The 25,469-nt window shown below is 61.9% G+C and overlaps 1 protein-coding gene across 4 annotated transcripts; it reads right to left on the bottom strand.

Moving 5' to 3' along the window:
* Nucleotides 1–957: 957 nt before the first annotated feature.
* Nucleotides 958–24,988, bottom strand: DAZAP1 (DAZ associated protein 1). Of its 4 annotated transcripts, none has more exons than XM_042977566.1 (13): nucleotides 24,050–24,335; nucleotides 23,586–23,712; nucleotides 17,072–17,112; nucleotides 16,281–16,447; nucleotides 15,931–15,996; nucleotides 13,942–14,052; nucleotides 12,640–12,688; nucleotides 9,355–9,437; nucleotides 6,446–6,599; nucleotides 5,137–5,166; nucleotides 4,869–5,009; nucleotides 3,370–3,546; nucleotides 958–1,347 (listed from the first exon to the last, which is right to left on the bottom strand). In XM_042977566.1, the coding sequence occupies exons 4-13, from the start codon at nucleotides 16,392–16,394 to the stop codon at nucleotides 1,175–1,177; spliced, it is 1,098 nt and encodes a 365-aa protein (XP_042833500.1). In that variant the 5' UTR covers nucleotides 16,395–16,447; nucleotides 17,072–17,112; nucleotides 23,586–23,712; nucleotides 24,050–24,335; the 3' UTR covers nucleotides 958–1,174. The 4 variants fall into 4 exon arrangements, with proteins under 4 accessions (XP_042833500.1, XP_042833497.1, XP_042833498.1 ...); XM_042977565.1 differs by lacking the exons at nucleotides 23,586–23,712; nucleotides 24,050–24,335 and adding exons at nucleotides 2,272–2,361; nucleotides 24,784–24,988 and having other exon boundaries at nucleotides 1,262–1,347; XM_042977563.1 differs by lacking the exons at nucleotides 23,586–23,712; nucleotides 24,050–24,335 and adding an exon at nucleotides 24,784–24,987.
* Nucleotides 24,989–25,469: the final 481 nt, after the last annotated feature.

Below are 25,469 nucleotides of genomic sequence, written 5' to 3'. Positions count from 1 at the left end.
CCTGGTGGCCGCCGTGGGACGCTGGCCAGAGCTCAGCCCTCCCCACCTCCTGGCTCAGGCTTCCCTCCTCCCTCACCTCCACCGTTGGGTCCTTCAGCTCTAGGAGCCGGGGCCATCGTGCTGCCTCCCGCCCCGGCCACGGGGCGGCCCCCACCCACCCGGATCCGTCCGAGCACCTTTCCCTTGGCATTCGGCGGGTGGCCGCTGAGCCCCGGGAGCCCGGGCCGGCAGCTCGCACCGGGTCCCCGGCTCCCCACTCGAGCAGGTGGGGCCTGGCTCCTGAGCCCTGGGAGGTGGGGAGGGCCGGCACAGGTCTCCCGCAGGGACGGGCTCCTCCTGGACACAGAAGGGACGCACAGCCGACAGCAAGGAGGGAATAAAAGCACACAACGTGGGTTTCTAATCCAAACGCACTTCTCTTTATTCAAACCAGGGTCAAACTGGTCGGTGGGGACGCCCTGAAACCACGTGCGCGGGAGAGCGGCTGACAAGGCCTCCTTGTCCTTGCTGCCGGGGCGGACGCGGGGCGGCGCCGGCAGAGGCTGGGCGGGCGCGGCCCCCACGGCGCACCTGCGGGCGCTGCCAGGCAGGTCAGTCGACAAAAGCAAGGAATAAACAAAAAACAAAACACGCTCAGTAGACTTTTTCTGTAAGCTCCCAGAGTTTCTGGACCAACAAGCCCCGACCCTCAAAGCCAGGAGTGAGGCACTGAAACGCCCCTCACTGCCACCAGTGCCGACGGAAACCCTGCTTTAAATTAAAAAATAAGCCAGTATACATCGTAGAAAATTTCTCTTAAAAATCTCACAATTTGTAAATGTATATTTTTTCTTTAACATAAAAGTTTACAATATACGGTAAAACAAAAGGCTCAGGAAAATAATTTCAAAAAAAAGGAAGAAAAAGAAACCTGAAGTTTTGAATTAAAGCTGAAGACATTTTTTTTAAACCCTGTTGTTGAACCAGTGACTTTTTTTTATTGTGCTGATGGGTTAGAGAAAGAAATATGTTTAAAAACTTCAGTCCAGACACCCACAGCCGCCTCCAAAAGCCTCTCGCCCCCCTCCCCCCAACGGTGAGCCGCTATTTTTCTGCCAAGTTTGTGATTGTCACGAGTTCACAAGTTTTAAATCCTGGGTCTCGGCCGCCCTGACGTCCACACGGCGCCGGCCAGCTAGCGTCGGTACGGGTGGAATCCTTGCACGTTGTGGTTCTGCCCTCGTCCAAAGCCACTTCCGCCGGCGGGGGGGCCCCCCGAGCCCGGCACTGAGGGGCCCCCATACGAGGGGGGCTGCTGGCTGGGATCTGAGAAGCCCTGTCCGAAGCCGGCCAAGTCCTGTCCGTAACCTGCAGGGAAGGAGCCCGGTGAGCTGCGGCGGGATGGCAGCGTTCGCCCTAACGGCCAGGGAGCGGTCCGTGCCCGCGGAGCCCACCCCGACCCCCCGCAGGGCCCTGACCACGGTCTCTGTGCAGAAGGAAAAGCAGCTCGGAGACCCGGAGGACCCCACAGCCTGTGCCATCCGACCTCGGCCTCGCCTCCCCACCCAGTCCCGAGGACCTGGGGTTGGGCCCTGGCCACTGGAGACCTTTGAGCTGGGAAATGTCAAGAGGACCCGGCCCGGCTCGGTAGACTGAGGGTTTCTGGTTTCTAAAAAGCTTAATCTTCAGTGTGATGCACCCGGGGGGGGGGGAGGGGTGCAGGCAGGGAGCTCAGGCACAATTCCCAGCAATTAAGAAATGCAAGCCTAGCCCAGGCCCCTCCCTCCAGGGTGACCCCCAGCCCCGAGACAGTCCTCTCTGCAGAGCTGACCCCACCTGGGATCTTCCCTAAGACCGACGGGTGTGAGGAAAGACTGTGTGCCCAACCCAACGCCAGGCGTTAAGTGACTCTGGGCACCGTGCCTACAGAGCCTGCCCCGGGCGGGCCAGGGCCCTCCTCCGAACAGGGCCTAGAGCCTGCAGCTGACCTCAGAACGCGTGGGAGGCACTCTGGAAAGGGGACCGGCACCAGCCTGCACACCTGGGATGAAGGCGTGCCCCAAGGCCCCCGGATCCCCAGTAGAGGGTGCACATGGGGCGCCGACGCCTGCTGCCCGCAGAGGCAGAGCTCTAGGGCCCACGGGGCTGTGGCCAGTTGAGATCCTCGCCCCGGCCAGGGCCCCGTCCCAGAGGGCACCGCCAGGTCCACCCCCGCCCAGGACGGCAGAGGAGGCCGTGCCCGCTGCCCGGTACAGGCAGAGTGGGGACCGTGGATGAGAAGGTGCCACCTACCTAGGCCACATCACTGCTCAGCCTGACCATAAGAGTGTAAACAAAGTATGGGCCCGAAGCCTGACGGGTCTTGAGAATAGGTAGCCAGGCCTGGCAAGAGACGAGACCAGGGTGACTACCCCAGGGCAGCCTCGGCAGAGGGGCGGGGCGGGGCCACGCTGGCGGTCAGCATACCCCTGCCCGGGGCTGCTCGTGCGCCGGACACGTGTTCTGCTGGGGTGGGGGGGGGGGGGGTGACAACCCACGCACTCAGGGACCGTGGCGTGGCACGGCGCCAAGGGGCCAAGCTGCTGCGATGCCAGGCTACTGGGAGCGGCCGGCCGAGAACGGCAATCGAGGGCAAGAACAGCCTCACGCATAGACACTGAAGTCTTGGGCGAAACGCAGTGCGAACAACCACGTGGGGGTAGCAGAGCCCCAGGCGAGGAGACGTGGGCCGAAGCCATGGCTCCCACAGGAGCCCCAGGAGCCCCCGAAGCCCCAGAAGACAGGCAGCCCGCCTGCATGGCCCCGCAGAGGTGGCAGGAGGCCCCGGGATGGAGGCCTGCTCTACCCAGGACACGGGGCCCAACCCCGTCCTCACGAGCCCCTCCCACGCAGGCCACGGGCCACCACCTAGCAGACCCCAGGCTCAGAGGCACCTAGTCCACGACCAGCCCCTCCGGTGAAGCATGGTGACGCCCACGCCAGCGCCCGCCACAGACCAGAGCCACGAGCCCACGTGGCCGACAGGTGCCCTCCCTGCACTCTGCACTTGGAAAATGAGACCACCAAGGAACGGTGCCTGCTGGGGGCGCCCCACCGAGCCCTCGCGCACCATCCTCCTGGGGGCCCGGTCACGGCCGCAGGCTCCCCAACCCACAGGCCCTGGGACGCCTGCCGCTCACGCGATGCGTTTCTCAGACAGCTCCCTAGCAAAACCCCAGGAAACCAAAATCCTCCTTTTCATTTTGCCGGACCCTCCCTGACAAGCCCCAGCAGAGCGGGCCTCCGTCACAGGCGCTGGCAGGGAGGAAGGCGGGAGGGGGCGGGGCCAGATCCCCGGCCCCAGGCCTCGAACACAGGTCTCCAGCGCGGGCGAGAGTTACAGCCACTCACCGTACTGGCTGTAGGGGAAGTCTGGCTGGGCCGTCGGGGGCTTGCTCATGTCGGGGGCGGCCTGAGACGGAGGCGGTGGGAAGGCCAGAGGTGCTGCCCCTGGAGTAGCAGGTGGAGGAGGGACCCCAGGTGGGGCAAACTGATCCGGCGGTGGAGGCGGGGGCCCGTAGCCAAAGCCTGCGGGCAAACAGGAGAGGAAGACACACACACAGTGCACGACCGCGGCCCAGCCTACGGGAGCTGCCCGCGCCATTTCCCGCCGAGACGCACCAAGCGGCCAGGTCCTGGGGATGTGCCCCGGCTGGGAGAAGGCGGCATGCGGACCAGCGATGGTCTGGAAGGCTGGGGTGCCCGGGTGGGCCTGGGGCAGCCTGTCACCGCACCTCTGACAGCGAGTGTCAGACGGGAACTCCACAGGGAGTAACTGCACTGAAATACTCTTGAAAAAACCAAAACCAGTTGCCTAACAAAGCACAATCTGTGCTCTGAGAAGACAAAAAGAATCACAGTGAGCCTTTCACGAGGGCGGGGGTCACGCCTGTCCACGCTCTGTCCTGGGGGGCTCCAGAAAACCGGTTTCTATCCACCTGTGTTGTTAGAAATAAAAATCTGGGGCACCTAGGTGGCTCGGTCAGTTAAGCGCCCGACTTAGGCTCAGATTATGATCTCACGGTTCGTGAATTCAAGCCCCACATCGGGCTCTGTGCTGACAGCTCAGAGTCTAGAGCCTGCCTCGGATTCTGTGTCTCCCCTTCTCTCTGCCCCTCCCCTGCTTGCACTGTCTCTCTCTCTCTCTCAAAAATAAATGAACATTAAAAAGAAAAAGAAAATCTGACGTGGTCCAGGCCACGGGCAGCCGTGGAGCCTGAAAAATGTGACTGACCCAAGCCTGTGGTGCATCCCAAAAGCAGAACACGCGTGGGCGCCCAAGGTCTTAACGGGAAGACCGGGGGACAGTCTGTGTGGGCCGCAGGGCAAGAGCAGCGGCCAGCCACACTCGATCAGGTGAGGGTCTCTTTCCTGCTGAAGACCCCGTCACCAGGAGGGGCCACACCCTTTTCTTTCTTCCTTTAAACGCTTTTCCCCCCGAGAGAAAAAGAAGCGGGGAGACAGCACGCACGCACGAACAGGGGAGAGGGGCAGAGGGGACGAGAGTCACATGCTCAACCGACTGAGCCACCCAGGCACCCTGGCCGCACCCCTTCCTACCAGGGACGAGCACCGAACCTTGCAGGCCTGCCAGCCGCCAGCCACCCGGGCACAAGGCAGAACAGAGGAGGACTGAGACTCCAGTTCGTACGCCCTCTAGCCCTTCGCTGCTTTGTTACAAGTTACAAGGCCAGGTCCAAAGGCCCCGTGCTGCGACCACTCGCGGGGCCCGCCCCAGTGACGTGGCACGCTCATCTTGGACGACACAGGTGTCATCCACACGACCCTCCGAGCAGAGGGGCGTGGACGTGCGGCACCCCAGCCCCCCTCCTGGGGCCCACAGGACTTACTGAACTGTGGAGGGGCGCCGTAGCCCTGTGGGAAGCCCTGAGGAGGGGGGAAGCCTCCGGGAGGGGTGGACACAATGTAAGAGGTGAACGGTGGCGGCGGTGGGGGGGCTCCTCTTCCCGCAGGGGGCGGTCCATAGCCACCTGTAACACAGGACACAGAGGTGAGGGCGAGGGCGTGGCACACGAGGCTCCGGGCCGCCCTGGCCCGCCGCGGGGCCGCCCCATTTCAGACCCTGTTCCTTCTCAGTTGCCCACGATGAGGACTTACCGATTGCCTGTCCGGCTGGTACCCACATTCCTAAACAGGAAAACAGAGAGGGTGGTTGGTGCCCGTCAGCTGAGCCCCGCTCCCCCGACAGCACTGGCTGTGCCGGTGAGAAGCCCTTCTGGAAAACGCACCCGAGGGGCCTGGCGTCCTGTTGCACTGTGGGCACCAGGGCGGGATGTCCCAGCCCCGAGGAAGGCGTCAGAGGAGCCCGTGGTAGACCAGGAGCACAGGCGTGACCCCCAGAGCTTCTCCAGCACCTGGGTATGGGGAAAGAGCTGCCGCTCGCGTCCTGCTTCTATGGGATGGGGGCCGGGGTGGGGGAGGGGCTCCCAAGAGAAGCCTGTTGGGTCAGGTGGCCCCGGCCCGGCCACCAGCCGAGCTACTGGGCACGCGGGATAACTGGTTTTCTAGGGCTGTGTGTTCTTTTGCAATAAAGAATTTTTTAAAAGACGACTCTGTGAGCCCAAAGAGGGGGCGCCAGGTGCCTCTGGATGCAGACAGGCCCACCTGACCTCCTTCTGCCCCTCCTTGGACACTAAAGGGGGTAGAGGCTACCAGATCCTGTCCTGGAGCCCCTAGGCACCCCAATCCTTCTGCCAACCTGTCCTTAACCACTCTGCTGACCCATCACGAGGATCTGGCAGCCCAAGGGGCAGGAGCAGAACAAGAGGGTGAAGGAAACAGGACTGTGGGGCAAAAGCCCCAGTCTCCCTAAGAGGATCTTATCTTATCTGGGCCCCTGAGAGGGCCAGGCCAGGCCCACTGGAGGGGGTGGTGGTGACAGTGACGGACTCTCAAATCCACCAGGTCCTTCTGCCCATCCCCCTACCCCCAAGGCACTGCCACAGACCCCGGGGACAGCAAAGGTGCCAGCACGAGGCATCGAACTGCTCCCTCAGGCCTGGGAGGCCCTCCTCCAGAGCACGGTACTTGGAGTAAAGATGCTCACTGCCCTCTGCCAACTACGGTTGAAACTCATCTGCCCAAACCACAGACGGGGACTCGGCTACGGCCCAGACACACCACCGTCTTCCAAACGGACCAGGTGACGACCTGGAACCTGGCCCCTTTCCCGTCTGCGTGCCGACCAGAAGGTGCCCCTCTAGGGGCGCGCGTGCTATGGGGGGACCAGCATGGAGCCCGCACGCCAACCTGCTGGGCAGGAGACCCTGGGGCCGGACGAGCAGGGAGTACCACCTGTGCCTTCGTGGACCCACCACCCCGCGGGCTTGGGACCCCGGCCCCCCGAGCAGAAATCCCTGAGGCGGCCACCCGGGGGCCCGGCCGGATCTGGGTGCCGGAGCCTCACCTTGTGGGCCGTATCCTTGCTGCCACGTGGGTGGGGGCTGGCCTGCCCAGCCATTAGCAGCACTGGGCACGACCCGGCTGCCCCACTGGCTGGCACCTGGCTGTCCCGGCGCTTGGCTCTTGCTGTCGCGTGGCTCGGCCCGTTTAACTTCCACCTAGACAAATGGAGCTGTGGTTTAGGGAGATGCCGAGGGTCCCGGACCCCCTTCCCTTCAGACACACCCTTGATAACTTATGACTACACTTAGCATCTTATTACGACTTAAAACTAAAACTTAACTATAAACCTTAGGCCAGTATTCTTTTTTTTAAAAATTAATTTTTTTTTCTTTTTTCTTTTCTTTTTTTTTTTTTTTTGCTTAAAACATGTTTCTCAGGTACAACAGATGCAACGTAAGACGTGTTAAGCCCCACCCGCTGCGGGGCACCGAATGAAGGCCAAGAACCCTGAAGAGTTCTGGGTAACAAGGGGTCTTTCAGTGGAGGTAAAATGACAGCTTTCTCCTCCGGTGGCCTCCTCATCCCAGGGCCACAGAGATCAGGACCGCCCGAACAGTCACAGCCCTCTCCCCGGGCCTCCCAAGGGCCCCGGCGTGGCAGGAGCCCGCCGCTACGGAGCACGTCGGGGAGCAGCCGGGCCCACACGCACGAGGCCTCTCCGGGGCCCACCCGCCCTGCCCTGTGCCGGGAGCTCATACCTGAGAAACACAGTTGGTTTCCTTAGGTTTTTTATTTAAAATGTCTAATGGAAGATAAGGACTTACCTTCCCCAGGCTAACGCTTAAAGAATCTCAATTAACTCAAAATAATGTCAGAGGGAATGGATGTGATAAAGAGAATCTTACATTACATCTAACAAAAAAAGTAAACGAACATGCAATAAAATGGACATTTGAATCAGTAAGCAATCTTCATACTGTGTTAGGTCAGCAGCCCGGGACCCTTCCTCTGTCGGGTGTGGTCAGGAGCCACAGCAGTGGGGGGGGGGGGACGGGGACCCAGAGGTGCCCTACCTTAGTGTCCTACCTGCACTAGGCGCTGTGGCCACCACACAGCTCCCTCCCTTCCGCAGCCTCTGTCCCCCAATTATAGGGTTGCCTCGGCAGTTGAGAACCTTGAAATTTTTTTTTTTTATGACAAGTTTTAATGAGAAGAGACAATAAATCCACTCGGAGTCCTCCTTGGAGTCTCATCGTCTGATGAGCTAATAAGCGTATGTATTCAGAGTTCCATCAGTGGCGCCCTGAGACCCCTTCCTGTCTAACACACAGGGAGTGGGACAGAGGCACAAAGACGCCACCTTCCTGGGGCCCCAAGGACACTCCACGGAGAGGAACAAAATCCCCGGTAGCTCAGGGCGACGTGACAGCAGGACCAAGGGACCCTCTCGAAGAACTCCAACTAACGAGTCTTCACGCACCCTCCTTAGGGGAATTTGGTTCCTGCTGACAAAGCGAAGCAGCCCTCGTGATTTTTGTTGAAAAACGTCTGCTGTCCTCCTGTGGGAACGTGGGTGCAGTCATTCACCCCATTGCTTCTAACTGGAGGGGGACCCCAGGCCTTTCTGGAGGGACCCCCCCCCCTGCTAAGGAGCCAGCCCGCCAGTGAAGGTCAGGCCGTGGGGACAGGGCGAGGCTGGGGGCTCCCGCCCGTGTGCACCTTACTGTACAAGTTGAGCCCCACACCGAGAAGCCACCTCAGTCTCCGCTCTGTGCTCCGTGCAGACCAGACTCAGACACCGATGCGTCCTACAAAACCGGGGCGGGGACGGCCGCCTGGAGACGGGAGCGGATCCGTGCGCTTATCGGCCTTTCTGCCCCTAGAGCGGGCCCAGGCTCCGTCCAAGTTTTAAACGTCACGGTACCTTAAAGTATCGAACGCGGACTCCTTTGCACGTGTGCTCGTAACTGGCATGCGTCCTTGAGATCTGCATGCAAATTCTGAACTAAAAGCTTCAATGGACGTCGGAGCGAGACTTGCGTGTGCTCGCTCGGGTTCAGACGGAATTAAGCCTGCGACAACACCCGCACTGGCCTCCTCTGGATGCACACAGCTGCGCACGCGGCCGTGCTTATCGACTTCCGGGGAGCGGGCTGCGGGGCTGGGGCGGGGGGGGGGGGGGGGGGGAGGGGGGGGGCAGGACCCCGTGGTGCCTCATTCCCCGCACGCTATCTTAACTGACAAAAACAGCCACGGTGCCGTCACCAGGCCCGGGCTTGGTGGCGGAGGGAACGAGGAAGTGCCGGCTTCGTGGCACCCACGTGGCCCGCCGGGCCGCACAGAGCAGGTTCTGAAAGGCCCGAGACGGGAGTCCTGCAAAGCCTCTGCTAACACTAAGGGACCCCGTGCTGCAGAACTTCTACCAGCGATTTATCTGAGTGAGCCCCCCCCCACCACAGCTCCGAGCCGCCCGCGTCCGCGGCAGCAACACAGTATGAAGACGGGACAACCAGAGGTCACTTGACTGCACGGAGGTAAGTACTACCGAGAGCATGTGCTTGGGGCCGGAGTTTCACAGTAAGTGACCCAATTAAAAACAACCAATCCTTCAGGATGTTTACGTCTCTTTCGGTTTCACACGGAATCGGTTTTCAAGGGTTCGCCGCCCCCCACGTTACGGGGCGGCTGAGACAATCGGAATGCGGGACAGACATCTGAAGGAGTGGTCACTGAAACCAAGCCTGAGACAACCTGCGATTTCACTGGAGGCCAGCCCACGAGCCCCCCCCCCCCCGACTGAGCCCCTCGGGCAGGATGGGCCCCCAGCTTTGGCAGACCCCCCCCCCCCGCCCCTCCCCATTGACTGACCCAGCCCCCTTTACCGTTAAGGAATCTGTGTTTCCAGTGAAATCCCTAAGTTGCCTAAGACTTGGTTTGGTCTTAAGGTAAAATAAAACTACAACTACACACTTTTTTGCCCATGATGTCGTGAAAATGCATGTTGACAGCCTGGTCCACTGATTGTTCGTCCTCGAAAGTAATAAATCCAAAACCTAGCCAACGACGAAGAGTGAATCAAGGTAGCAGGGCGTTGTGACACAAAACAGGGTGATGAACAGTATCAGGGCCGGGCCGAGGGGTCGCCCCAGGGTTTCAGGAAGCCGAGTGTGTGTGGCTGCGGTGACGCAGGCGGGGCTCCGTGTGGAAACACAGGGGGAGCCACCGGGGGCGGGGGGGGGGGGGGGGGGGGGCCGTCGCGGAGCGCGGCAGCCCGAGCGGGAAGACGGCGGGCACCGGGCTCCGCCGGGGCAGGGGAGCGGGCCGAGAGCTCCGCCTCCGCTGGGGGGTGCGTGTGCCGTGGGTGCGCGTGTGCTTTTCTGAAACCCGGGATTCTCCCCCTCGGCTTGCAATTTGCTTTGCAACTAGTGCTGACAGCAGCCATATATCGTTCTAGCGCGTTAAACAGAAGTACGGTCTCTACACAGTTAGTGCCTCGCTAAGCTTATCCAACGCCGTTGGGTAAGCCCAAGGAGTCCTCTCGGAGTAACATACGTATGGATACAGGTGTCTATCTGTACGTATCTACTTAAGTAAAATACACAAAGATACAGGCCACAACGGGTTCCAGCAGGTCAAACTCTGCTGTCAGCAGCAAGAGCAAGAGGCACCGTGTCATCAAAGAGAATTTTCACGGGAAAGAAATTTAGCATTTCCCAAACACAAGAAGTGGCAGTATAAACGAAGTTTGGTTGGTCTGGGTGAGTGTGACCGCCCGGCTAACGTGGCACGTCTGGTCCTCGGTCGACTGCACTGTCTCCCCGGGGCCCGTCTGCTCTGAGCACAAAAGGACGCGTGCACGCGGCACAGAGCCGCCAGAAGACCCCGGAGAACAAAAGGCAGCTGAGGGGAAGGGCTGGCAGCCCGGACCGGGCGGGGCCGATGGGAAGGGTCGGGGTCGGGCCGGGGCGGGGCAAGTGCCGCCTGCCGCCCAGGCCTGGGCTGAGGAGTCCGAGTGGGCGGGGAGGGGGAGTTGGGGAGGAGCGGCCAATCCCAGGGCCCCTCAAGCTGATGGAGGCGGGACTCTGAGCTCTGAGGCAGCAGTGGCTGGAGCTGGACCAGGTGGGACTGGAGACAAAACCTTGCTGGAGAGGATGGGGGGGGGGGGGGGGGGGGGGGGGGGAAGACAGCTCAGAAACTTGGATGAGGCCGGAAGAGAGGGACACCCAGGATTCGGGAGGCTTCTGTGTCTGCACACGCGTGTGCCCGAGCGTGACTATGCACACACTCACACGAGAATCTGCACACGGCGTGCGAGAAGGAGCGGAATCGCGGCAGCGGAACGAGGACGAAAGACAGACAGGGGGAGCTGGGAGCTGGGAGCTGGGAGCTGGAAGCTGGAGCGGGGAGACGCCGGAGAGGAAGGTGTGAGGCGAGCAGAGGCAGCGGCCGGGTGGGGGGGGGGGGGCAAGGTCAGAGCCTCACTGTCCCCGGTGAGACACATGCAGAATCCCCCGGACGTGGACAGGGATAGTGTCTTAAATGAGCAGAGAGGGAGGAAGGAGGCAGAGCCTCGGAAAAGACCTAGGAAGAGGAGAAAGCGGGATGGGCGCTCTGGGGCGCCCCCGCCCAGCCCACTGGGGGCTCCTGCGGTCGCTCCCGCCCTGTGCTGCCCTGTGCTGGTCTGGGTGCTCGCAGGGACTCAGAGCCTGATGCGGAGGAGGGCAGCGTGAGCCTCCACGGGAACGTGGGTCCCAAGGCCAAGCCCGAAGCGCTCTCCCCACCACCTCCTCCTGCCTGCACCCCCAGCCCACGGCAGCTCAGCGTGCTCCCTGGGCCCAGGGCCAGGCCTCAGGGGACCGACCAGGGGTAAGAATCTAAGAGCGGCCCTCGGGATTCCACGTCCTGAAGTTTCACAAGACCCGAGGCAAATAGTGGAACACAACATGGGTGATGAACAGCAGGTTTAAAAATCGACATTTTCCCAAAGTGCAGGAGTGTCTGCAACCACAGGGCTGGCGTGGTCCGTTATAGCGCAAGAGGCGGTGAGTCTCGGGTAAGGAGCCCGGGGCGGGGCGTCTAGGGACGCATCTGTCTGTCAAGAGGCGACATCACCACTGAGGAAGCGGACAGAAACACACTGAAACTTCGTTTACACCCCACTGGAGCAAAGCCCGTTCCCTCCTCTGACTGCGGGACTGGCCTGTACCTGTGTGATATAATTTAGCACCTGGAGAAGAGAAATCTAAAGAGATATCGTTAATCACAAACAATTCACAGAGAGAAAAGGAAAAACAACTTACTTAACGTTACTGTACTTTACTATGAGACACTTAAGTACGTCACTAAGCATGTATGTCTACGTTAAAATTAAGCTAAGACTTAACAGCTTAATCGACATGAAGTGAGGATACGTCACTTATCATGGAGGAAGAGAAGGAAGGAAGTTCAAATGGCAAACTATTCTCCAGCATGGCGGGCGCATGCTGCGGCGGCGCCGGCTCAGTGCGCTAGGGGGGGCCTCCGACGGGGCTGGGGCGCGGGCTGCACGGCGCCCAGAACTGGCAGGGCAGCTCACACAGCCGGTCCAAAAGCGGTGGATGAACCAAATCATACGGGCGGGCAGACAGCAGCAGCCACAAAAAAAAAAAAAAGAAGAAAAAAGGGGGGGAAAAAAAAAGAAAGAAAAAAAAGGAAAAGGGGGGGCACAGAAATTGGGTGTCCGCTGTCCCAGCCCCAGGAACCTCATGGGGATGCACTGAGGCAGCTCCTCACCCTCCTCCCGCTGCCCCAGTCTTAGGGGAACAGGAAACGAGAAAAACAAAAAAAAAAGCATGGGATGAGTAAAGTCAAGTCACGTTCAAGCCGAGCTGGGGCAGACCTAGCCTGACGCCATGGAATGAGGCCTGCCGGGACGGGGCGGGGCGGGGGTGGCGGGGGACTCCGAGCAGGACGCGGCCCTGAGTGACGAGCGCACCGTTTGAAAAAAAGCACCGATCTTTCTGTACACATTTAAAAACAGAAACCGTGTTAAAATTCATGTCAAGTTGTAAAAACTTCAAAAGAACGAGCCAAAAAAACCCTAGGACGTCTGACCTTGGGAAGCAGACAGGCTGGGGCTGCACAGGAAGGGCCTATGTTTTAATCATGTCTCCAAATCATCCTCCTCTGAGGCAATGCTCGCTACCACCACCACCTAAGTGTGAGATAGTTTGCCATCTGAAGGGGAAGGTCAAGGACAAACTCCATCTCTTTTACCTCGAGGCCTCTGTTTCTCTGCGTCGTAGATCATGACCACTTCTGTGACCTGCAAGAGAGACGGTGTTCGAGAATCCGGGTGCCACGGGCGGCCACGAGCACACCTGGCTACCACACAACTCCCGAGGCAATGGCAGCTCGGGGCTGCGTGCGGACACTCCCCGGGGAAGTCCAGAGGCCCCGAGGCCCCGAGGCCGGCCTTATGGGCTTTGACGCCCGAGACTCAGGGGACCCGAGACAGGGAAGCACAGGCCACCTCTGCCCCAAGTGCTCACGCGGAGCCACCGGGCCACCAGGGACCCGGCCCCACACTCCAGCTGGGGGGGGGGGGGGGGGGGGGTGGGGGGTGAGGACCACAGCGCGCCTTTCCCTTCACAGACAAGCCCAAAGGCTCAGGCGCCAGGATGGAAGGGCCCGTGTCCCGGTCAGCTCAGCTCAGCCCTCCCTGACAGACGTCCCCCCCCAGGACGGCATCTCTTCTCTCTCTGAGCGCACAACGCCACATGCTCTGGCGCCCTTCGTTCGGGGCCCGGGCCCTTGGCACACTCAGGTGCCCCCCGACAAACAGGCAGTAGGGAGGGCAAGGGGACTGCCCACCAACAGGGTGTGCGGCCCGTCGGGGTCCGGGGTGACCCCAGGCCTTGGCTTCGGGTGACTGGGACGCCCCTCCTCCTCCCCCCACGAGCCTGCATGCTGCCCGTCTCCTCTTCTGCCTGCCCTACTAGAACCGAGCACAAGTGATGCTAACCCCCCAGGAAGACTCTAATGGATTTCAGCCTCTTCCAGGAACAGAACCGGCCTGGGGAGAAGGTCTGCTGTCACTGAGGAAAAACCGAGCAGGTGACAGGTTCAAGAATCTCTCACGACACCCGGCCAGGGGACGAGTGCCCGGCGGCCCACAGGACGCGCGAGCTGCCGGAGCAGGGCAGCACAGGGCCCGAGCCGGCGCCCTCCCAGATGGCAGGGTCTGCACGGCTGCTCTGAGGACCTGGGCTGGAACATTCCTCCCGCGACGAGACACGGAAGTCCGGCTCCCATCGCCAGACCGACCCCTGCTTCTCCCCGACACTATCCTAGCACTCTGCACTGTGGCACCTCCAGCTGACCGGAAGGGCCTTTCGGGAGGTCGGCCCGGCGAGCGACCGTGCGCCTGGAAAAGCCGCACATCCCCTCTCCTGGGCTCGGGCCCGCTCTGCGGAAGACACAGGCCCCGAGGAGACAGCGGCCAGGCCTAACCTGTGCGGACACTCGGCTCCACCACTCCCGCCCCGCCCTGCCGTGCTCCGGCCCAGAACAACTCACCACTCCGAATTTCTTGAAGTATTCCCTGAGCTCTGTCTCACCGCAATTGTGAGGGATCCCACCGACAAATATCTTATTTGATTTACTGTTATCGCTCCTGGGTCCTTTCTGCTGTTTCAAGAGGGAGAAAATGGTTAGTCCGTGCAGGGAACCCTCACAACCGTCTCTACAGTGCGTACGTGGGCTACACTCGGCATTGGTTTTAGGAACCAGCGAAAAGCCAGACCCAAACAGTCCCAAACCCCACTAAATCCAAAGAGAATCACAACTGGCAAGCCACTGTAACTTTTCCCATTTTCCCAGGGAGTCCCAAGGTGACAGGGACCCGGCAGCACGGGCACCACTGCATTTCCAATGCGTGTGCACGGAGCGTGCGGTGGGTCCCGTGCGTGATTATTCCGAACGACAACGGCTGTAAAGCGTAAGGCTCTACGATCCGAAAAGTAAGGCCTCAGGAGGGCAAGGTGGCCGCGATGATGAAAACTAACAGCTTTCCGGGTTTTTAGTGGGCGACCGAAGAGGACCGTGGGAAGTTGCGGTAACCGAGAAGCCACCTGCCTCAACTGACTGCAGCGATCCCTCCCTCTCTGCAGACGGCCTCACGCCTGGGGGGGAAGCGCTGGACTCCAGGTGGGGGACCAGGCCTCAGCCCCCACTCCTAGGGGGCTGCCTCCCCACCGCATTCCTCACGTGCCCCTCATCCTCCCTGGCCGCGGGGCTCCCAGACTACGCCGTCCTAGCCGCTCTGGACAACACGACTGAACTCCGGGGGTGGGCGAGGTCTCACAGGTCCACACAGGGGTCAAATGCCACCAAGATGCGGTGACCCTCCATGACCGTTCCGTCTTAGTAAAGAGCACGAGTAACCAAACGGAACGTGAACGTGGCGGCCTCGGTTCCAGTCTGAAGAGAAGAGGTATGACAGCCACCTGTGGAAGAAGCCCAGAGCCACGAGCGCACCGTCTGGACACAGGTGGCCCTGGGCACCACGGCTGCCGCTTCAGCCGTGGGGGTGGGTGTTCTGCGGGAGGACGTGCTTACAGGAGCTGCACGCTCCAGAACTTAGGAGCGGGAGACACAGAGATGAGACAGAAACACGGGCAACTTCAGGAAAATCTTAACAACTGATGAAGCGAACAGATATATCTGACGTACTACTCTTCCGATCTTTCTGTAAAGTTCCTAGAGAGTTTCCCGATAGGGAATTGGAAAAATAAAAACTGTTTCAAGGGTCTGAAGCCCTTGTCTACAAGCAGCAGTTGGACTCTGCTAGAAATTCAGGTTCTCGGGCCCTGGCCCAGACATGCTGATCAGATATGTGCCCTCTGCCTCCGGCCCGGCTCTGGCCAGGCCTCTCTGCTAGTTTGGACAAAGGCTTCCTGGATGACAGTCTTCTGAGACCTGCCGGGTGGTGGAAGGGAAGCTACGGGTGACAGTGGACGGAGCACGGGTCTGCTCCAGTTGGCCGAGCACCAAGGGCCACACGCCGCTCAGAGAATCCCCGAGGAGCCGCCACAGTGGTGGATCCTGACTCAGTTGTTCGAACAACCGGCGAGCAGGCTCTTGGATGCGGGCAAACGGCCCCTTGCCCCTGAGCCGCAGCACCTGGGCAGGCACGGCCAGCAAGCAGAGGGGGTGGGGGGCAGGTGCAGAGGGCGCTCTGACACGGGGTCCCCCCCTGGGGCAGGCGCGGAGCCACCACCAGTGAGGAGAAAACGGACCGTTCCGGATCACAAACGGGTGCGAGCAGTCTTTTTCCTCCCGCTAAGACAGACCAGGAAGAGCACTTCTCTCGGCTATGAGATGAACAACGTGCGCCTTTGGATGGACCCGAGCAACCCTCGGCTGCTCAGATACCGAACTGGGCCTCTGCTGCTCTCGATCGTAAGGAGCAAAGACACCAGGTCAGAGGTGTGTATTTCCTTCCGACTGTGGCCACGAACGCACACGACACACCGAGAGGCCACCTCACCCAGCCCGGCCCCTTACCCATCCTTCCTTCGGCCGTGTCCTCTCCGGCTGCATCCCCCGAGGTGTGCATGGCTTTGGGTCGATCTGCAGAAGTTTCAAACGAGCCCATCGTGAGCACGAAGCTATTTCCTCCAGAAACGTGCCGGCACGGCCAGCAAGCACGTGCCCCCCGTCAATTCACCCCAAGTCCACAACCTACTCCGTCATACAGCCGAAGCCCAGAGCTGCAACCCCTTAAGTCAACCCCGCTAAAACACCCCTTGGCGTGAGCACCTCTTAAGCCCAGCGGCAGACGCAGCTGAAGGGGCCACGCGCAGCGGAGGGGGGGGGGGGGGTGCGGGTGGTAGACTCTGAAGAAGGACACTTACGTTTCGGCCGTCCAGTGTGTGTGGTCTGCTGGCCAGCACCGTCCCCACACAGTTTGGGTCTTTAAATTTGACAAACCCAAAGCCTCGAGACTGGTTGGTGGTTTTATCTTTCATGATCACACAGTCTACAACTTCTCCATATTGGGAAAAGTAGCTGCGTAGAGTCTCTGCTCGGAGATTGGGACAAAAACACAGACACACACACCAGAGCGTTAAGCACAGTATCACAGCAGGTGTGTAAGCACACACGCACACGTGCTCCTGGCCCTTCTGGCTGACCTGGGAAGTGCAACTGGCAACTTCTAAACTGGCACATCAGTGGACGGGGGTGGTTGAAGATGGAAAGGGCAGGAGGCCCCTGGGGAAGGACTGGGGATCCTAGACACGGATGCACACGTCTCTGCGTGAATTAGCGAGGGTGCGACTGACAACGGCAGTGGCCAAAGGCAATCTGAAAAGTGAAGTGTGAGGGGAGCCAGGCGGCCACCGGGAACGTCGACTACCACAAGCTGCTTAGGGCCCTGCACGGGGCCTGAACTCAGCGACTGCGCCAGCAAGCCTGCAGACCTCCACACTCGTCTCCTGCCCTCCACGTCCCTCCCCTACCTCTGCCAGGACACCAGGACGACTCCCAGTCCAGCGCCCCTCCTCCCCAGAATCCAAGACAGTAAGCTAACCGAGAAGGAAAGAAACCCTTCCCCCTCGAAAGTAGTAGCTAGACACAAATTCACACGCGTTCACGACCAAGGGGAGGCACGGTGCCTGGCACACAGGCGGTCCCCACCACCTACCTTGGGTGGTGCTCCAGTCAAGACCGCCCACGAAGAGCTTCCTGCAATTCAACAAGAAAACGTTTAGGGTCAAGATAGTCCTTGCCTCAAACACGTCAGCCACCTGCCCCCTCCTCAGGTGGTAATCCACAAGAAGCTGGTGGAGACGTGCCGACGTGTGCCATGCGATCGTGGCAACGCCGTGTGCCCACCGTGGCCACCGCCTGGCCTTGCCAGCTGTAGACAGGAATGACGACATCGAGACCTGCCAAGACGACGGGGAGCGAGGGTCACGACGCGTAAGCAAAGACGACACATCCAGAGACACACACCGTCACTGACCAAACCAGTGAGAAAACGAGACCTTGCCGAATGCACCAACAGGAGCCCCCAAACTGCAGAGGATCCGGGGTGCGTTACGGGGCACACTTCCCCACTCTCTTGCAGATACTGTGGACTTAGGAGTCGAGGTCTGAAAGCACACTCAACAAACCAGAGCGGCAGCAGGGGTGGGGGCTCTAGGTTAAAGCCTCAGGTATTTTCCACATGGTCACGAGCAAGGACCCACAGATCACTCAGTACCGGAACCCTGGCCCATACTTCCCGCCCCAAGGCAGCCCAGGCTGGAACCTTCAAGAGGAAGCGCACCATCACCTACCTGCCTCTTCTGCACACCACACCTCTAGCGCGGTCTAGAACGCCAACAGGCCACAGGGTGGTGTCCACCGTTCCCAATGCCCCCGGGCTGGCCAGGCCTGGAAAATGAGGCACTGGGGCACGTCCCAAGACAGGCCAGCGTGCTACAGCTACTCCAGCCCTTACTGGGGCAGAGCTCACACGTATCTCCAAGACCCACAGGCCCCTTCAGGCACCACTCGGGCCCCCCACGAACCCAGAGAGCGGGTTCGGCAGAGGAGGGGCTTCAACTGCAGCGGTGGCGGCTCTGTGCTGCTGGCGTCCCCCAGGAAAAGGGGGCATGACCACTGTCACCCTCAGAGTGGGACCTGGATGCCACCTGATTGGTCTTCAGATGCCAGCGAGTGGCCAAGGCTCAGTCCGCATCTGGGACGCGGGGCTCCGCGGTCCCGGCGTCTGCAGCTGAGCGCAACTTGAAGACAAATGCACTCCCGAGCAACCAAGAAGGGCTGCCAGACAGGGTGCCCCACCCTCCACCCCAGGACAAACCCCTGCGTGCCCGCCCTGGGCTCGTTCCTACCGTGGCCTGTTCTCTGAGAACAGGCAACTCGCGCACGGTGCGTGAGAAACCATTCCCACCACCAGACAGGTACCCAGTACCAGCCTCAAAATGCCCGCAAGCCGGCCGCCACGGTCCAGGGAGGGGGGCACCGGGCAGGCACATCTGGCCGAGGCAGCTCCGTAAGGGGCAAGTTTCAGGGAACGTGCTGATCAAGCAGCTGAGGGAGGCCCCCATTTAGGCCTCATTAACTTAAGCCCGTGTCTCCTAGTACCCTTCAGAGCCAGGCCAGGCTCCTTCCCACCTCCAAACGCTCCCGCGGGAGGGAGGCCTCCCCAGAGGCCCAGGGCGCTGCCCAGAGCAAGCCGGGACTCAGGACGGCGCCCAGCCGATGAGTGGCTGCAGGCCCCCAGGCCGGCTGGCACCCCGGAGGAGCCGCCTCGGAGCCGCGTGCCGGCCCACCCCTTCCACACAGTAGCGAACAAGGGTTTGCTGTGAAAACGCAAATTCATGCAGGAAAAAGAGACCTCGAGCATTCTTCAACAAAACAAAACAAAACCTAACTTTCCGAGCCACGCACCAGCCTCTATCTAGCATGCCTCCGGCCAAAACGGCAAGGTCATAAGCAGGTATCCTTCCAAGCAACCCAATCCTTCACCACCGGCAGGCCTAGGAAGGAAGGAAGGAACTCGTCTGACCAGTCTTGGTTCCAGCCCTTATTTAAATTTCAAAATCAGACAAATCAGACAAAATCAGACAAAATCAGAGGGAGAAAAGACCAGAAATACCATCACCCACACAACTGACAACCTAGACTGCCCTGTGGACTGGATGGTAAAAAGGCATCAACGCCGTGCTCTCGTTTTGTTGTGCCGTGCTGATTTCAGAGAATATTCTTGTTCACAGAGGGACACAGGGCTCTGCTCACTCCCCAAGACTTCACAAAAGACGGACGCGGAGTATGGGAGGGGGCGCACAAATGGGGCAAAACGTAAGCCTGGGGGGTCTGGCTGGGAAAGAGCATCTAGGGACCTTGGTGACCATTTTGCAATGTTCTGCAAGCTCAAGGTCTATAAAACCATAAGCCCCGAGAGATTTCCCTCACTGCGGAAACAACGGGACTCCAGATTTCCCGGCTGCAGGCTCTAGGGGACCTGCCCCGACAGGCACAGCTGGTCACTCGGGGAAGAGAGCTCCAGGCTTCAGCGCTAGCTGCTCTCTGGCTTTCTACTTCCTCTCCTCCTGCTCCGAGGGCATACTTTCCCTGGTCCGCAGACAGAAGGTGCCAACAGGTTCCGGAAGGTCCTGCGTAGGGCCCCTCCAGAGCCCCAGCACAAAGCCCCAACCTCTGAGCCTCAGAGACCACAGTGCGTTTAGCAGGCCCAGCGGGGCCCGGCCAGGCACGGCTCCACTGCTGCCCGGGCAGCAAAACCCTGACCGGTCAACACGGATGTGCACGCACGCCTGGCGCCGAGCGTGAGACCGTTCACCCCAGCAGCCATCCCGGGGCGGCCCAGACACGCTCACCTGGCAGCGTGCGGCTCTCAGGTGCCAATGGGTGCTCACACACGGGACCCTGCAGACTAAGCGGATGGCTGACTGTGTGGTTCCCCCTCCAGCCCTTCCCTGCTCTTAAGCGCACGAGAGTCATTACTCAGCAGAAGCTGAAAGTCAGGGGCCCCCCACAGTCCCCGAACCCCACAGACGGCCAAGGGGACCTCCTGGCTCTCCCAGGTGACCGAGAGTCAGGTTCTTGAGGGGGAATGGGCAATACCACCACCCAGAGAGCCAGGGAGAGGCCGTCCAGGGCCTCCTGCTGACCTCCTCTCGGAAGGGGCTCTGCAAGGGTAACCTGGGCACCAGGCCCTGGTGGACTCTCCCCCTTGCCCACCCACTGAGACTGAACCCTGCTCTGGAGCACGGCCCCGCTCCAGCTCTGTGTACTTTAGGGCAGCCGCGTGCTGTTTCTGCCAGAAAGTAAATCTTCGGCAGCTTCCCCTGGCCCAGGCCAGCCACTGCAGGCTCTGCCCCTCGGCAGCACGTTTGCAGGCTTCAGAAAGTGCCACCGTGCCTGGTGAGACAGCCACCAGTAAGGCAGCAGTGCGACAGAGCTTAGCTTAGCTCTGGAGGGCGAGAAGCAGAGGGCCCAGGACTGATCCTGGTTGTTTAGCAACAGCCCTTTCAACTTAAAGACAACAACCCAGAGCCCCTGCTCGCACTTTCCTGCTCCTCTGGTGTGGTCACACTGGGAACCTGTGTCCCTAAGTATGTCCTGTTTCCCCGTAGGGAGGGAAGCAGCCCGAGGAGGAACACACAGCACCGGCCCAGACGCCAGGGAGCCACCCCACTTCTGGCCCTCCCACTGCAACAGAAGAAAAGACCCGGAAGGCAACTGTTGGGGCTCAGCCCTTACCCCAGAACCTGCCTCTGCTGGCCCTGCCCTCAGCAGCTCAGGCTTCCCTCCTGCCAGCAAAGTGAGATCACCCCCCACCCCCGACCACTGTGGGGGTTGAGTGACACATTCAGGAGAGAACCCCAGGATACCCCCAGTGCCTGGCATTAGCTCCCGATGCCTGCAGCCTTCCACTGTAAGCTCCTCCCCCCCCACACACACCCTGGTACCCGGCAAGAGCCTCAAACAAGTGACCTCCTGCTGAAAACGCTGCTCACAATTCTGACCGGGTGTGACACTGTGACGGAGACAGTCACCCTGTGACGACAGCACCACCTCATTGAGGGACAAAATGTACACATTTGGGCCTGGCCCCGATCCCTGCCATTCCCTACAAGGGCTCTCCTGGCTCACCAAGAGCACGGGACTCCCAGCTCTGGCTCGTCTTAGGGGTCCCTGGGCGAGTCCCCTGCCCTTCTAAACCTCGGTCTGCCCTGCAGAGGAAAGGGCTGGACCTGGGGGACAAAGTTCGGGCCCAGCTCCCAGCAGGTGCTCTAGGAAGGGTGTCACTGGTGAGGTACTCTGGGTGAGTTTCTGCTTGTGAGGAGGGCGCACCACCGGTCAAGGTGCTCGACCAGATGCGAACCTGAAAACAGAATGAAATCGACCAGAGAGGCTCTCCCAACACCACGACCCCCTCTACAGGCGTCAGACTAGTTCCCCCTACGGGAAACAAGAGCTAAACCAGGGGAACAAGCGGCAGGGACACACTGGGAACCAGGCTGAAAAGAGCAGACGTCAGACAGGTGTCTCACTTAGAGTGATCTTGCCCCCAGGTGACACTGCGCAATACCTGGGGACGTCTGAGATTCTCACAAGCAGGGGTGCTCCTGGGACTGAGTGTGTGGGGGCCAGGGATGCTGCTCGCCCCCGCGGTGCCCAGGATGCCCCAAATGGCAGCAGTGCTGGGGAGAAACCCTGTCCCAGAACAGCTCCAAAATGCCAACGGGAGCATCTCTACCCTCCGCCCGTTCAGGTCTCACCGCCCCTACGTTGCAAGAAACGGCCCCCCCTCCCCAAGCATGACCCCTCTGACCAGACCATCAGGACTCTCCCCACCTCCCAGGCGCTAGTGAAAGCGGGTAGCTAACGAGTCCCTGCCCCTCAAGGCCCAGGCCTCTGGCCCCATCCTGCCAGCACTCAGAGGATCACTGGGCTGCTGGGGCAGCTGGGGTCACCCACTTTCTGTGCTTCTGGCTCCAGCGGCCTCGGCCTCCCGCTGCCTGCCCGCACCGCCTCTCAAAGTGACCCGGACGCCACTTTGCCTTCTCTCCCTGGAGTCAGTTCTCTCCCACGGACTCTCCCCTTGAGAGTGTCCAGTTGGCCCCGTCCTACTAGTAAGACATGTGCCACATGAAATCCTCCCCCGACCTCTCTCCAGTTCCACCACACGAGCGGGCTCTGTCCTAACAGGAACCGGCCCCTGCCGAGCGCTCACGAGCACCCACAAGATCCCAGGCGCCTTCGGGGTCCCTGAAGCCTTGTGCCCACACCGGTTCCAGAGTCAGAATCGCGAGAGACCCTCCACGAAACCGACTTCCTGAGGTTACGGCAGGGGAACGAGGGCTCAGTGCCGACCCCGGCAAGGTGAGCGTCCGTCCCCGGGTCCCTGGCTCAGAAGGGAGGCTATCAGCCCGTCACACATCTGCCCCATGTGGCCACACGCGACGCTGCTGCTCCTATCGCCCCTCTGCCCTCGAGACCCGGCCCTCCCTCTGCTCTGGCTGATTGGGACAGTCGGGACCCCGGTTCCCACCAGCCTCCTCTCTCCCCACAGCCTTCGCTTCAGAGGAACCTGAGCCAGCTCAGGTACGGTCACCACCTGGTGGGGCTCCCTTTCGTCGAAGACTCAAACTCACGAGCACATTCGTACGCTGGTGGGCGCCCCACACACGGGGCTCCTGCTAGCAAAGGGGGAGCAAGCCCTTCCCACCTATCAAGAGCTCCCTCAGTACGAGGCTGGCCAAAGACCAGAGCAGAGGAGACCGGAGATGAAGACGCAGCTCACAGGGCGTCACTCGGACCTGTCACGTCCCGGTCACGTCTGCCATCACCATCACCTGGCTCTGGGCACAACAGGAGCTCCTGCGTGGGAACCGCCCCAAAGCAGGCAGGTGCGGTCCCCTCACGGGAAACAGCATCAGGGCTCGTCAGGGGGCCCAAGGGACACACCCCCCCCCCCCGCCCCAGGATGTGATGGCAAGGAGACCAAAGCGGACCCCGAAACCCCACTGGACGGAGTGGAGACAAGCATACTCTGGGAAAAGAGACCGATCGATACTTCCCGGCGACAGATTTCTACTTGCAAAACACGAAGAGATTTCGGAGACCCCTGTCTTGACAACTTTCAAAGGTGGGCGATCGGGGTGGGTTTTCGAGGGGAGAGGGGAAGGGAACCAGGCCCCCTGGCCCCCGGCCCCACCGCCAGCTCCACGGCCTCGGCAGACCCAGGCTCGGGCCCTGGCAGCGCACCCGAGGGCGGGTCTCGGGGTCTCCAGGCTCCCTTCCCTCCTAACCGCTGCTGGCCCGGGTGAGGGACCCCGCACTTCGGGCAGCGCTCCGGAAGGCCACGGCCACGGGGAGGTGACAGGTGCACACTCTCTTCCGTCAGACTCTGCCCCGTCTCTGGAGCACGGTGTCCCTGTTCCCTGGTTTCCAGTCAGACACGCTGCGACCCCCCCCCCCCATCACCTACGTGACCCGAAGAACACAGGTGTCCAGGCCCCCCCCCCCCCCCCCCCCGCCGCCCCTGACAAGCTCAGCGGGGAGCTAAGGGTCTCCCTCCTGGGCCGCTACGGTGCGCCCTTTTCGGGGAGGGGGGGGGCACAACATGCCTGTCACGTCCGCCCGTGTGGTAACCTGGACCTGGAGGCCGCACAAGGACTTACCGAACCCAGCGCTTGACCACCAACCCGCGCCTCTTCAAAGCTCCGGGCGTGGGGACACGCGCACCCGCCCCGGGGCCGCCGCAGAAATGTAACCGAAAAACCACGCCGGCCGCGCAGGAGCCAGTGTCTGCAAAGAAAACTAGTCCGAGCCCCGAACTAGGGCACAAATGGATTTCCGAGCCCCTCGGGGATCTCGGGCTCCGCTCCGGGCCGCGTGAGCATCACACGGGCTGTAATTGCGACACCAACTCCCCACTAGTAGCTGCTCGAGCAGAGGCCCCGGGAAGCGGGCCTCTGCTGTCCACCACCCGGCACGGCTGTCGCGGGGCGCGAGCCGCAAGGGGCTCCAGCTGCAGACCCCTCAGAGGGCGCGGGCGCTCGGAGACGGACACGCTGCCGAGGGCTCCGGCCCCAACCGCCCCCCCCCCCCGTGACCTTCGCCCCCGAGCCCTCGGTCTGCGAACCTTCCGCGTTCTTAGCACTTCGGGAAGGGGCCAAGAGCGGAAACGGGGCGAGCCGCCACCCCGAGGCCCGGCTGGAACAAGTTCTGCGCGGCGGCACAACTGGCACTCCGGGGCCGGGCCCGCCACGTGCGCCGACCCGCCAAGTTGGTGCGCGGGCTGGGGGCGGGGGAGCCCCGGGCGCCCCAGAACCCTCCCGTTTCCGCTCGGGCTCCGCCACCGGGAAGTGCAAGCGAGGCGGAAGACAAGGCGCCCCAGACCCCTCCGGAGCTCCCGTTGCGGGTCCCGCTCAGCCAGGAAGCGGCGGGGTCCCTGCGGGCGCTCCCAGAGCCCCGTTCCGGGTCCCCCAGCAAAAAACCCAGGCGCGGGGGGCGAACGAGACGACCCAGACCCCCAGTTTCCCGCGTCCGATCCCCCAGCGGGAAAGTCGGGCGCGGCGGCGTTGGCGGCGGCGGGGACGTCCTGACACCCCCCCCCCCACCCGCCGGGAGCTCCCGTTCCGAGTCCACCTCAGGCAGGAAGCAGCGGGGTCCCCCCCGACCCTCCCAGGGGCGCCCTGGCCAGGAAGCGGCGGGACGCCGGACTCCCAGGATCCCGCTCGCCAACCCCCCCCCCCCGCCGCGTCCCGGGTGCGCGGACCCCCAGGCCACCGGGCCCCAGCGCGGCCCGGCGGCGTGACCTTGACGGGGGCCGGGGCGGCGTCTGGGCGGCGACGGCGCAGGCCGGCGCGTCCTCACCCGATCTCGTCAGCGCCCGAGTTGTTCATGGCGGCGGCGCTCGGCGTCCCGGGCCCCCTGGCTCGCTCCCGCCTCCGGAAGGTCACCGGCCCCGGCGCCCTCCCCACAGCCGCGGCCCGGATCTGCGCAACGGCGGCGGCCGCGCTGCCTCCTCCCCTCAGCGCCAACGGTCACCGCGCGCCACCGCGCCCGCGCCGCCGCCCTGCGCACGCCCGGGCGCGCTCCCGCACGGGGCCTCCGGGGGCGGGGCCAGGGGTGCGCCCGCCTAAGTGCGTGCGTTCCTGCGTGCGTGCCTTGCGTGCGGTAGCCACCACCGCGCGGCGGCCTCGGTCCTCCTCGGCTCTCGGCGTCGCCGCAGGGTGTTCTGGGAAGTGGAGTCCCCCCTGCGCCGGCGTCGCCCCCACCCCGCGGAGGGGGGCTCGCGGGCCGGGCCGCGTGCGTGCTGCGTGCTGCGTGCGTGCGCGTTCGCGCTTAGGCGCTCCGAGCTAGGCACCGCGGGGCGCAGGCGCGGCTTGGCTTCCTTGTTTGAGTTCGGGTCGGAAGTGGCGCGCGGGGTCAACAGTGGGCAAAGGCCACGCCCGGCGCGGGGTCACGCCGGGTGGAGGCGCCCCTCCCCACGCCTGCACCTCCGCTACTTCCCGGAACTCGTCTCCCGGGAGGGGCTGGCGGCTGCAGCGGCGGCTGTC

This window comes from Panthera tigris, chromosome A2, assembly GCF_018350195.1.
Source record: "Panthera tigris isolate Pti1 chromosome A2, P.tigris_Pti1_mat1.1, whole genome shotgun sequence".
Lineage (NCBI taxonomy): Eukaryota > Metazoa > Chordata > Mammalia > Carnivora > Felidae > Panthera > Panthera tigris.
This window is presented reverse-complemented; position numbering and strand designations above follow the sequence as displayed.